Source organism: Grammomys surdaster, unplaced genomic scaffold (genome assembly GCF_004785775.1).
Source record: "Grammomys surdaster isolate TR1022 unplaced genomic scaffold, NIH_TR_1.0 207, whole genome shotgun sequence".
NCBI lineage: Eukaryota > Metazoa > Chordata > Mammalia > Rodentia > Muridae > Grammomys > Grammomys surdaster.
In genome coordinates this window covers 2,486,938-2,499,121 of record NW_021604652.1, presented here as the reverse complement: position 1 = coordinate 2,499,121, position 12,184 = coordinate 2,486,938, and the positions used below count along the sequence as shown (strand labels likewise).

At 42.2% G+C, this 12,184-nt stretch overlaps 1 protein-coding gene across 1 annotated transcript; it reads left to right on the top strand.

Annotated features, from left to right (window-relative positions):
- The first annotated feature begins 2,525 nt into the window (after window positions 1-2,525).
- On the top strand, window positions 2,526-11,363 carry LOC114624493 (testis-specific protein TSX-like). The gene is made up of 7 exons (XM_028771448.1): window positions 2,526-3,094; window positions 4,157-4,192; window positions 4,888-4,924; window positions 6,178-6,259; window positions 7,852-7,955; window positions 8,904-8,959; window positions 11,090-11,363. The coding sequence occupies exons 1-7, from the start codon at window positions 3,001-3,003 to the stop codon at window positions 11,113-11,115; spliced, it is 435 nt and encodes a 144-aa protein (XP_028627281.1). The 5' UTR covers window positions 2,526-3,000; the 3' UTR covers window positions 11,116-11,363.
- The last annotated feature ends 821 nt before the right edge of the window (window positions 11,364-12,184 follow it).

Here is a 12,184-nt window from a genome sequence, read left to right as displayed (position 1 = left end):
CACCTTGTATGCTCCATGAGTAGTCCTAGGAAATCTAACAGTCTGTGCAGGTCCATGGGAAGGAAAACCAGGGTCAGAACTGGAGGCTTGGCACTTTCAGAAGGCATAAAGAGGTCTGTCATAAAACCCAGTGAATGGAAGAGCATAGAGACAATCCAACCCCTCAATATTAAGTAGGTCCCAGACATTTTCTTCACAGTTCCAACCTGATAGAGAACTTAAGCACCAGTATTTTCTAGGCCCTCCAACCACAATGAACCTTCAGGATGTGACAGAGATGTAACTTTTTCTATTCTTACCCTCCTAGAACCCCCATGCTACCTCACCCCACCCCCACCCCAGCCACACCCTCCTATCTCCCTCCACTGTATCCCAGTCCCACTTTCTGTGTTCCTCAAGCACTACTTCAAAATCAAATGGTAAGATAAGGTTAACTTAGGTGGCTTCCCTTCATGCTGTTTGGTTTAGTTCTGTTTGGTTTAGAGAGACAATCAATATTCCCAATAAGATTTTAAGATCTTTATAAAGAAGAGAGGCCCAGTACTTGATCTAGTGGAAGAAGGACTATAGACCCAAACCTCCACACACACACCAACAACAATAACAACCAAAAAGTCATGTTTTCTTAGCTCTTCCAATCTAGGTGAGGGAGAGTGAACATCAGTGTTTTCTGGGTTCTCCAGTGAGTGTGAGCCTTCGGGATACTTTAGCGGCCTGACATTCTCTAGTCCTATACTCCCCACCTGGCCCCATCACACCCACTTGACTTCCCCCTCCCCACCACCTTAGCCTACCCCACCTTCTCCAAGTGCCACATGGGGAAATAATGGTCTGTGTTGTAGGTTTGTAAGGAGGAGAGTCAAGCTCACCAGTGAAGTCTTAGTGCCTTTCTAAGGTGAAAACTAGTACCTGACCCAGCAAAGAACCAGTCCCTCTCTTCCCTAATATTAACTAGATCACAGATATTTGTTTTGTGTATCCATCCTAGCTGAGGGATAATCTAGGAGCCAGTATTTTCTAGATGTTCCAGTGTGAATGGGACTTTATGATACACAAAGATATGACTTTCTCGCCGGGCAGTGGTGGCGCACGCCTTTAATCCCAGCACTTGGGAGGCAGAGGCAGGCAGATTTCTGAGTTTGAGGCTAGCCTGGTCTACAGAGTGAGTTCTAGGACAGCCAGGGCTACACAGAGAAACCCTGACTTGAAAAAAACCAAAAAAAAAAAAAAAGAAGAAGAAAGAAAGAAAGAAAGAAAGAAAGAAAGAAAGAAAGAAAGAAAGAAAAAGATATGACTTTCTTTCTCCCTAAACTCCCAACCTCCCCCATACTAACCTCCCCTACTCCTCTCCCGAAGCCAGGTGACCCTGAGCCTAACTTCTGGGCTCTACAGTTACTTCTGGGAAATCTAAATTAGGTCTGCACAAGTCTCTGGGAAAGAGAGTCATGCTCCGCAATGAGATCTTACCATCTTTACAAAATAAGGTGTTCCACTACCTGACCCAACATAAGGAAAAGCATAGGAATGGCTGCCCCCTCACAAATCAGTAACCAGAGGACAGGGTGGTAGTGTACACCTTTAATGACAATACTAGGGGAGGCCAACCTGATGTACATAGCGAATTCAGGTCAAACAGAGCTACAGATTGAGACTTTGTGTCAAGAGAATATTCTCTAGAGCACACACATTTTTTGTGCTTCTAGGGTAGTTGAAGGAAAAACTGTGCTGTTGTTTTCTCGTATCATCCCTCAGAGAGCAGCAATGAGCCTTTAGCCTGCTGCTACAAAGGTGTGACAGTCCCTTCTTACATCACACTGCCCCCTCCCTCCAGCACACCATGTCACTTTCTGGTCCCCCAGATCTGTGCACCACCGGGCACCATACCCTGCCGTACATCCCCCTACCACCACCACATTCTGCACCCCACAGGACTGCTTGGGAATCTGATGTTCAGTGCAGATCCGCTGGAAAATCAAGTCCAATTATGCAGTAAATTCTAAGCCCTCTAATGAGGAAACACATTTAGGGTAGGTACTAGCAAAGTGTGGCATTCTTTAGTTCCTGTCCCAACTCTCTGCCCATCACCATCTTACCCACACAACCCCACAGCGCCTGCCATGCGCCCCATCCGTTATGGCGGTGGTTCCAGCCTTGTGCCCACCCCCGCCATCTGTGCTCCTTGAATACTGCTGGAAACTAACATTCTGTGCCTGTTGATTGATAAGAAAAGTCAAGCTCTGGGAGTTCCAGTATCTGACACAATGAACGGAAGGGAGTACGAATGCCTCCTACACCCCAGCCTTCACTCAGATACTCTTCAGCGTTTCCTCCCCAGTGGAGAGAGAACCTAGACTCCAGTTTTTTTTCTATGCCCTTAGAGGATAGGGGTATAAGGTACGACAAAATTCTCTTATACTACACCTCCTCAGAACTCCCTGCCTGCTCCCAGCCCATTCCCTACCCCCAGGCCTCATCTCCCACCTACTGGTTCCCAACCACCGTACCCTTCCTACACCACTGCCAGTTGATCCCACCCAGCCTCCTGTTCTATACAAGTGCTGGAAACTGGAAGGGTAGATGGGGGGAGGGGGGGACAAGCTCCACAGTTGGAAGATCTGGTACCTGATCCAGTAAAAGGAAGTACACAGGACCTACTATCTTATCCCAATACTAACTAGATCACTGAGGTTTCCTTAATACTTCTACCCTAGCTGAAGGAAAATGTAGAGGTCAGTGTTTTCTAAGGCCTCGAAGGAAGATAGGCATTTAGGACACTACAGAGTTGTGTCTTCTCTGGGTCTACGCATTCACAACACCCGGAGCTCTCCAGATCCCGCCCCATCACCCTGACCCCACCCCCTTACAAACACCCCATGACAGGCTGTGATAAAAACTTAAAGCTCAGGCCCAAACCCTCAGACCTTCATTCACAGTACCCACCTAGACTTGGGTATCAGCTCCACCAACAGGTCTCCCCCACAGGAGCCCAATCCCGAAGCTATGTCTGAAAAGCAAGACCCCAAGGCCTCTGAGGCAGCCTGCAGTGCAATGGACTTCCCAGAATTCGAAGATGAAGAACGCTGGCTTTTCAAAGGTAAAGACCTACTACTTTTTTATAGTTACGGAAAGGAGGAAAGTTGACTCCTCTGGGCATGAGTCCAGGGACACTGTTTCAAATTCCCCAGGAGCAAAGGGGAAACCATCTCCTGTCTCCCTAGGTTTTTTCGTTTCTCATGCCACCTCTCCCTTGATATCTAAGTAATATCGTCCTAGAATCCTTAGTTTTCTCCAAAGCTGTCAAACTAAACCAGAGGTTCCCTTTACCTGGAGGCAACCAGAGCGATGAACAGCACAAACTTTTACAAGTGAACTAAATCAGTATTATATAGTAAACTGTGTGGACCTACAGGTGGGAGACTATTGGAAAGGACTGTCATTATAGGTTAGAGTGTTCCAGTGTGAGCTGGCAGTTACAGTCCTCTTTCTACAGTTTTCCTCGAATGTGGGTCATCTGGTATTGCTCCTAGATCAAATTGAAGGACCTACTCAAGAACAACAAAAATCCTATAAACTAAGACATTTAATAAATACTTCGGATTCATTTTTTCACCCTACGCAGGAAGCCGGGCAGTAGCGGCACACGCCCTTAATCCCAGTATTCAGGAGGCAGAAGCAGGTGCATTGCTGAGTTCAAGGCTACCCTGATCTACAGAGTAAGTTCCAGGAGAGCCAGGGCTACACAGAGAAACCCTGCATTAAAAACAAAACTAGAAACAGAAAGTGAGCTAGATATGGTAGCATTTACCTTTAATCCCAGCCCCTTGGAATGCAGAGGTATGCAGAGCTCTTTGAGTCTGAGGCTAGCCAGCTCTATATAGAGAACTCCAGGCCAGCTAGGCTGTATAGTGAGACCCTACCTCAAAACAAACAAAAACCAAAACAATAAAGTTGCTTAACCTTCCTCCATAACAGCCTCACTGGCCATAAAATCTGTATTCTTGCACCTATACCTCCTAAACCATGGAATAATACCTATGAGGATATTTTCAAAGTGCTTTGACTTCTAAGGTGTTAAATTGTAGTTTTATTTGCATTTGAGTCTGTGTATGTTTTAATCCTCAGTTTGCCTTTTTATTCTCTCTTGTCTCTTTCACAGTTCTGGGAATCAAGCCTAGGCCTTCCTCTGCTCTGGGCAAGTATTGCATCTTAGAGCCCACCCCACCCCCCCCCCACCTTGATATTTTTGGTTCTGTTGTTGCTGTCATTTTGGCTTTTATTTATGTTTTGCCAGTCTATGTCTTTTTCTTTTTTAAACAACTGTTAAACCTTCCTGGGAATGGGCTCCAGCAGCTCAGGTCCTCTCCTGTTAGCACACAAGTGCTTCTCTGGTTAGAGTGGGCCAGTCCTGCACAGGAGTTCAGGTACCTTTTGTTGGGCACCCCCCTTTTAAGCTCATTTTCCTTCACCCATTCCAAGAATCTAAGTTTTTCAAAAAAGTGCTAATATGCTCAAATTAATTTAGGGCTGAAGGGATTTTTTGCAAGTTTACTCTCATATAGTCAAAACAATAAATGAAAATACTATTTTTCTTGGCATGTATAAATACAAAATTTAAAACACTAAAAAAGTAGTAAAAAAAACCTTTAAAATTGTTTCCCTTTTATATCCTTGTTAGTTTAAAGGGTCCGATTTCCAAGTAGTCCATAGGTTGTTAACAAAAATCTCTGTTGTTTTTAGCTTCAACCATATCATTGAGCATGTAGGGTCTCCTGCCCCCAGCAGTTCAAGGTCAAGAGGCCTTCCAACCCAACTGCTTCTGCTTCCTACCACCTTTTGCTTCATATCTGCATTTTCACATTTTATTGATTTTATTTTTCATGATTATAGATGATGACACCGAGAAGCAGGAGGACGAGTCACTGGGGTAAGTCGTGCAAGACTTTATTCACATGAACCACGGTCACCTTTGTGTCAGCAGCTGATTTCCACCCAGATGAACAAGAAACACATCCCACACTACCTTGCTGCATGATTTGATGCACAGCACAAAAATATATACTTCCATGAGACATCCCAGAGCAGTAGCTGAGAATCTATCACACTTTTTTCCCCAAGAGAAAAGAGCCTTTGGTCTTCTCACGGATTGTAACTGGTAACTTTAAAAAAAAAAAAAATGTGTTACTGCAATGAGGCTAAAAGTTTTCTTTGGGTTTTTATTTCTCACAGTGTTCTGAAGCCCTTGTTATGAACATTGTAGATAGCAGTTTTTCTTTTGTACTCAGTTTCCATGGGGGATGTTCCCAAGGCCAGGTACATTATAGTAAATGAGGCACAGTGTCCCAGAGAACTGATAACTGAATTCCTGGAAACTCAAGGAGAAAATGTAGCCTATTTAGTTCATGAGAACAGTGTGTGGGAACACAAGCACAGCCACATCTACTTGCAGAATCATGGTCTAGACTGCCTTGAAAACCACACGTTCTCCATTGTGGATGGTCTAGGGTCCAAATCTCAACATAGTTAAATCATTTACTGACCACTGACAAATCTATTTCTGTTAGGAATATTGGAAATCAAAATTAGGCTAATAATTGTGACCTGAACCAAATATAAGAGCAAACTGGATAAAATTCCAAAACTGAAGCTTTGCTTTTCTTTTCTTTTTTCTTTTTTGATTTTTCGAGACAGGGTTTCTCTGTGGAGCCCTGGCTGTCCTGGAACTCACTCTGTAGACCAGGCTGGCCTCGAACTCAGAAATCCACCTGCCTCTGCCTCCCAAGTGCTAAGATTAAAGTGTGCGCCACCACCGCCTGGCTAACTGAAGCTTTTCAAAGAAAAGTGTTTGGGGAACAAAATACATATATCAACTAAGCCAGTATAAGTGCAACAATGTTTGGGGCAATTAACCTAGAAAACAGGTTCACCTCGACATTTCAGTTCTTTTAATCTGTACAATCAAAAAGTTGTTCTAGGTGACAAGGTGACACCATTCAGCTTTTGTATTTTATTCAAGGCATTTTCTGAAGTAAATCATAGTTATTCAATCATTTATTTGGTTTTTAGCCCCTGATTTTACTTTAAGCAACAGATTAGTACATGGGTTTCTGAATTGGATGTTGTCTGGTGTTGAGACAAATAACTCTCCAGTATATTTATTATTATGACACTTTTCTCTAGCCGCACCGAATTCCTTCGCCTGCAAGATATCCTTCAGGAGGACAAAGTCAGCAGTACCGATGGTAGCTACACTCGCCAAGCTGTAAGTGGTCCAAGGAAGACAGAAACACACCCAGATGGGACCCTGAAAAACATAAATGCCAAGGGTAGATGGGCTCTAAACATGATGCAATAGATATTGTATTAGGATAAGGATATCCACCGAAAACTGAATCACTCTAAGAATGTATTTAACTGATAGTTAATTGTTTTCCTCCCATAAATCCTTCTTGGAGCCTTTAAAAGGAGAGATAGATAGATAGATAGATAGATAGATAGATAGATAGATAAGATAGATAAGATAGAGACAGATAAGTACTTAGAGAATATATATGTATGTAGACATATACATATATACTTCTATTAAATTTCATACTTTAAAATTGAACCCATTCAAAACGGACATGATTTTTTTTTTTTGGTCTTACTAAATTAGACATACCTCCTTATACTGATCATACAAAAATGACATTTATTTATGATAATAACATGTTGAGGGCCAAGGAAATGGCTTAGTGGACCAAGGTGCCAGCCATATAAGCCTGACAAGCCAAATTTGATCCTCAAAACCCATGGGGAAAAAAGCAAGATGTGTGGAGCCAGCAAGATGACTCAGTGGGTTAAGGCACTTTCCACCAAATCTGACAAGCACAGTTTGATCCCTGAAAAGCACCTGATAGAAGGAGAGAACTGATATCTTTAAGTTGTTTTCTGACCTCCACACGAATACCCAACTATACACAAAGGCACACAGAATAAATAAGTACATGTAATTTTCAAAGATTTTATTTCTTTTGTAAGATTTGTTTTCATTTGTGGTTGTGTGTATACAGGAGTGATAGTGCCTTCTGGGACCAGGAGTAAGATCCCCTAGAGTCAGGAGTAATGAGAGCTTGGGAGCTAGCTGTACTTTGTGGATGCTGGTGCTGGAGCTCAGGCCTCTGGAATAGCAGCGAGAACTCTTAGGTGCTGAGCTAACTCTCCAGCCCATATTGCATTCATTTTAGAAAGCCTCACTTTAAAAATTACCAAACAAATGAGAGGGAGACAGGAGGTCATGGGACAAGGGAGGGGAAGAACTTAGGAGGAGTGGAAGGAAGGGAAAATGTAGTCAGAATGTTGTGTATGGGAGAATTTTTTAAAAATTCAAACAAACTGATAATGTGTTTAAAGAACTGGAATGGTGAGGGGACTATAAATAAGTCATATAAAGGACTTGTGATGGGATGACCCAGCCTGGAGAGGATTTAGGGCTAATGTAATAGTGAGAAGACTTGGGCTAGAGAGATGGCACAGTGGTTAAAAATGCTGTGCACATGTAATTAAAAATAAGTCTGTAAAAGTTTGAAGGCCTGTCCCGTGGAAGCAACATTTGTTATAGTGATGATTCAAAGGAGCTGAATTAGAATAAATGCTTTAGAGCAACAATAGCAACCAACCACAGCTCCCAGGGTCTAAACCACCAGCCTGGGAGCACTTAGGGAGGGATCCAGGGCTCCAACTGTTTACTAAGCTTTATTCTCATCAGTTAAAACTATCAACTCTAGGATTAACATTAAGACAAAAGTCCTCCTTTGATGGCCAAAAATTGTCTACTTCATTTTGCCTTTCCCCTGTGTCTTTATCATTCCATAGGGATATACTGAAGAAGATGATGAGAACAGTCACAGCGACAGTGACATTGATGATAATGTGAAAGTCATCATTGGCAACATTAGAACAAACCCCTCCATGTACATGTATGTATTCTTAAGTGTCCTTGGGTTGTGGGACATCTAGAGAGGAGAAATACAATGCAATAGGAGTTGGCTCTCCATTAACTGTGCTTTAGTCTTATCCTTGGTATCAGTTGAAAAGAAACGTAGGAAGATGAAGTCTGTAGTGATGTTGTGTTGTAGTAATCTGCTCTGTAGTTCTACACACCAGTTGCAATATGCTGCTTTTCCTTTACGGGACACATTGTTTTTGTCTACTTTGTTTTATGTGTACCTTTTCTCACAGATGCTTTTGGTCTGAAATTATGTAGGATTTTGCTTTTGTGGGCATGGCTCTCATTTTTGTAGGAAGTCAGGGAGCTCCAAGAGTAAAAGAGACCCTGAGTCTATTTCTGCTAATGCAGCTTCTCTTGAGTACAAGCAATATCCTGGAGAAGAACTTTCATGCTCTGTCTTTTCAGTACTGTCATTTATCATGTGCTAGTGGAGGCTCACATTTGATGTCTGTCTTTTTCTTTTAAAACGGAAAAATAGTCAGGTGAGATAGTGCACGCCTTTTGTTCTATCACTTGGGAGGCAGAAGCAGGAGAATCTCGGAGTTCTAGGCAAATCTGCTTCACAAAGTAGCTCCCACTTGCCTCTGTCTCCCAGAGTGCTGGTGAGATAAAGGCTGGCCTTGAGCTCCCTATCAGTCCTGCCTGCACCTCACCAGTGCTAGGACTTCAGACATGCATTGCATTATCACATTCAGATTTCTTTTTGAGAGCTATGTGGAGCCTAATCTACATAATGGCTTCCAGGCTGATTAGGACTACATAGTAAGAGCCTGTCTCAGAGAAGGTGGGGGTAGATAGCCTGTCTTCGTTCAAATAGAAATGGATCATATTTTCAAGTGTGTACACAAATGACTTTCATGTCTAAGTTGTTGGATTTAGCCTATTGACAATTGATTACACCATCTCTCTATTCTAGGGAGATGCCCACTAATCTGAACTCACAAACTGACCAAGACCAAATAACTGAATCAGGTATCTTTCTCGCCCTTTGGATTGTTATTGAAGTCACATGTTGCATCCTTGCAGCCTGACATACATAAGGAATTTCAAGGCATTGTAAGCCACGTGTAGTGGTGCACGCTTTTAAGCCTAGCACTCCAGCACTCAGAGAGGCAGACAGACAAGTATCTGTGAGTTCAAGGCTAGCATGGTCTACATAGCAAGTTGTAGGCAAGCTAGGGCTAAATGGTGAGACCCTACTAAATAAACAAGGAAAGAAATAATAAATAAGACAGTCAAGGGATAATCAGGATGTAGTTCACTAGGTACAGTACTTGCCTTGCATGAATGAAGCCCTTGGTTAGAGTCCTTAGTACTATAAAAGCAGAGCATAATGTAATCCCAGTATCCAGGAGACAGCAGGCACCCTATCCCATGCCAAGGATGGTCTAGACAATCAAAGAACATCAAGGGTAAGGAAGAGACACAAATGGTCATTGTTCCCATAGATTACACTGTACTTTGGCCACAAGGGAGGACTCCAGCTCAAGGATTGTCTCTGGTGATACAGCTCCTTGCCCACTCAGACATCCTCAGATAAGCACCCCTCCTCTCCTTTGTTAACAAACCAAGTTTAAGGTTCTGCAATCTGGCCAAGGAGGAGCCCCAGCAGGCTGGTTCAGCCAAGATCCCTGGAGAGTAGATGAGGTCTTCACCTGTAGGGACCAGATTGAGAGTAATAGTTATCAAGAAAAAAAGGAAACGAGAGCTGGAAGGAACTGGGAGGATCTGAAGCAGTACATGTTTATAGGGTCCTGATGTTTAGACCACACTAAGCTGCACTGCTACCCCTGGAGGCAGAATCCCTGAAGCTACAATCATAAAGGTAATACACAGTGAAGGAATAGAAGCCAAGGAAGAGCTGAACAGCCACCCCCCAGCCAGTCCTGATTCTGGTATCCCACCTCTTGGGCTCTGACTTTCCAGAACAATTGAGCTCTGAAAAGACAGACCCACACACTCTCCATGTTCTGACTGGGCAGAATGGAGAGAAAAAAAAATAGTGTCTCCTATAAAGAACTAAAACCATGTGGCCTTAGAGAGATGACTCCATAGTTAAGAGCTCAGATTGCTCTTATAGAGGAGGACCCAAGTTTGATCCCCAACACCTGTATCAAGCTGCTCACAATCACCTATAATTTCAGCTCCAGGAGACCCAACTCCTCTCGCCTCTGTAGAAACTAGCACTTGTAGAAATTTTTAATCCCAGTTTGGGGTTTTTAATCCTACCTTTGATCATTTAGTTTTTGGATAAAAGACACACAACTTTTATTATTTACAATAAACCTTAAACAGCACAAGAGCTGGGCAGATATAGCATTCATGTGTATCCTGTGGGACGTATAATTTTTTAAATAACAATAATAAAACACCACAAACATTTTCCTGGAAAGAAGTGAAGCAAATAGGTATTGGCTAAGCTTGGCATTAGGTAGAACTGACATTTAGTGATCAAATCAATGTGATTTCTTTATCATGAGTTTGTCTTAAAAGGTAAAGTCACATTTCACACAAAGGAAAAGGATTTTATAGTTTCTGTAGTGCCTTCGTTCTTTCACAACATCAGAACTATAGTTTACAAAGCAAACCAATAGCAACATCCATAGGTAAAGAAGGAAACAGACATTTAACTGTTTAACATTTCATAGATTGGCGTGTACTGTTACACGCATGCAACTTTTTTTTTTACAGAATGCAACTTTTTTTTTGACAGAATGCAACTTAACCAGCTGCATTTCCAGCCCCATACTGCATTTTTACTTAGGCATCTAATACAGCTGAAATACTGATGTTTGGCCTTTAATATAAACAATCAGCTGGATGGTGGTGACACACAACTTTAATTCCAGTGTTCAGGAGGTAGAAGCAGGTAGATCTCTGTGAGTCCGAGGCTAGCTTGGTTTACAAAGCAGGTTCCAGGACAGCCAGGGCTGTTACATAGAAAAACCTTGTCTTGAAAAACAAAACAAACCACCCAAACAAAAAAATTCAGAAAGAGAATCTGCAAGACTTGGTAGTCTTTGGAAATCCCCGTTTCTAAAGGTGTGCACGAGAGAAGTATTACTGAGGAATAGAGAATAACTGAAAACCTTTTTTCCACAGACAATGCCATGAACCCAACTGATTAAACAAGCAAGGATCAGAAGCCTGCCACCATCACCTATCCTTATGCCCTCATGCATAAATGAAGTCGTAATGGAAAACAACAACCCCTTCCCTTGTTTTTAAAGACAATGGCGTCATCTCTACAGACAAACCTGAAAGCAAATCTATGCCAAACCACTAAAACAAATGGAAAATATTTAATTTGAGACCTGGCTGTTTTGAAAATTGGAAATCCTTGCTCAAAATTAAAATCACCCCAAACAATCTAAAGTCTTCTACCTGCCAACTAGGGGAGTTTGTTGCTTGTGGAATGTTGAATGAATAAAATCTGCTTGAAATCTTTGTGTTTTCCTGTGACTGTTTCTGAATCATTGCCCCTTCCTTGTCATGCTAATTATGCTAATTACCTCCATTTTTTCCTCCTTTCCTTTCCTTTCCTTTCCTTTTCTTTCCTTTCCTTTCCTTTCCTTTCCTTTCCTTTCCTTTCCTTTTTTTTCCTTTCCCTTTTGTTTGGTTTGGTTTGGTTGGTTAGTTGGTTTTTAGAGACAAGGTTTCTCTGTGTATCCCTGGCTGTCCTGGAACTCTCCATAGACCAGAGAGATCTGTCTACCTCCACCTCCAGAGCGCTGGAATTAAAGGCATACATCCTCATGACCAGCTTTTTTTTCTTAAAATGTAGCCTGAGATGCTGGCTCATGCCTTTAATTCCAGCACCCCAGAGGCAAAAGCCTGTGGAGCTTTAAGTTAAAAGCCAGCCTGCTCTACACAGTGAGTTCCAGTCCAGGGCTAAGATCCTGTCTCGAAATAAAATTTAATTACTTTAGTTGAGTAGATTAATTTCTTACATTTTCTGTTGCTTTTGTTAAGTATGCTGAGATTGAAAACACTGTAACAATGTGAAAAACAAAACTATCGAAGATCAAGTTGTTAGTTTCAGTGTGTAATTTTTTAAACTTATTTATTTTATGTATATGAGTACAATTATAGCTGGGGCTTTGTCAGATTCCATTACAGATGGTTGTGAGCCACCATGTGGTTGCTAGGAATTGAAGTCGGGACCTCTGGAAGAGCAGTCAGTACTCTTAACTGCTG

What these genes read in the sequence shown, in the direction of transcription:
- LOC114624493 (XM_028771448.1), top strand. Translation starts at nt 3,001, where the DNA reads ATGTCTGAAAAGCAAGACCCCAAGGCCTCTGAGGCAGCCTGCAGTGCA. An exon ending in AGAACGCTGGCTTTTCAAAG is followed by an intron (nt 3,095 to 4,156) that starts GTAAAGACCTAC and finishes TCTCTTTCACAG; the next exon opens with TTCTGGGAATCAAGCCTAGG. An exon ending in AGACCAAATAACTGAATCAG is followed by an intron (nt 8,960 to 11,089) that starts GTATCTTTCTCG and finishes TTTTTTCCACAG; the next exon opens with ACAATGCCATGAACCCAACT.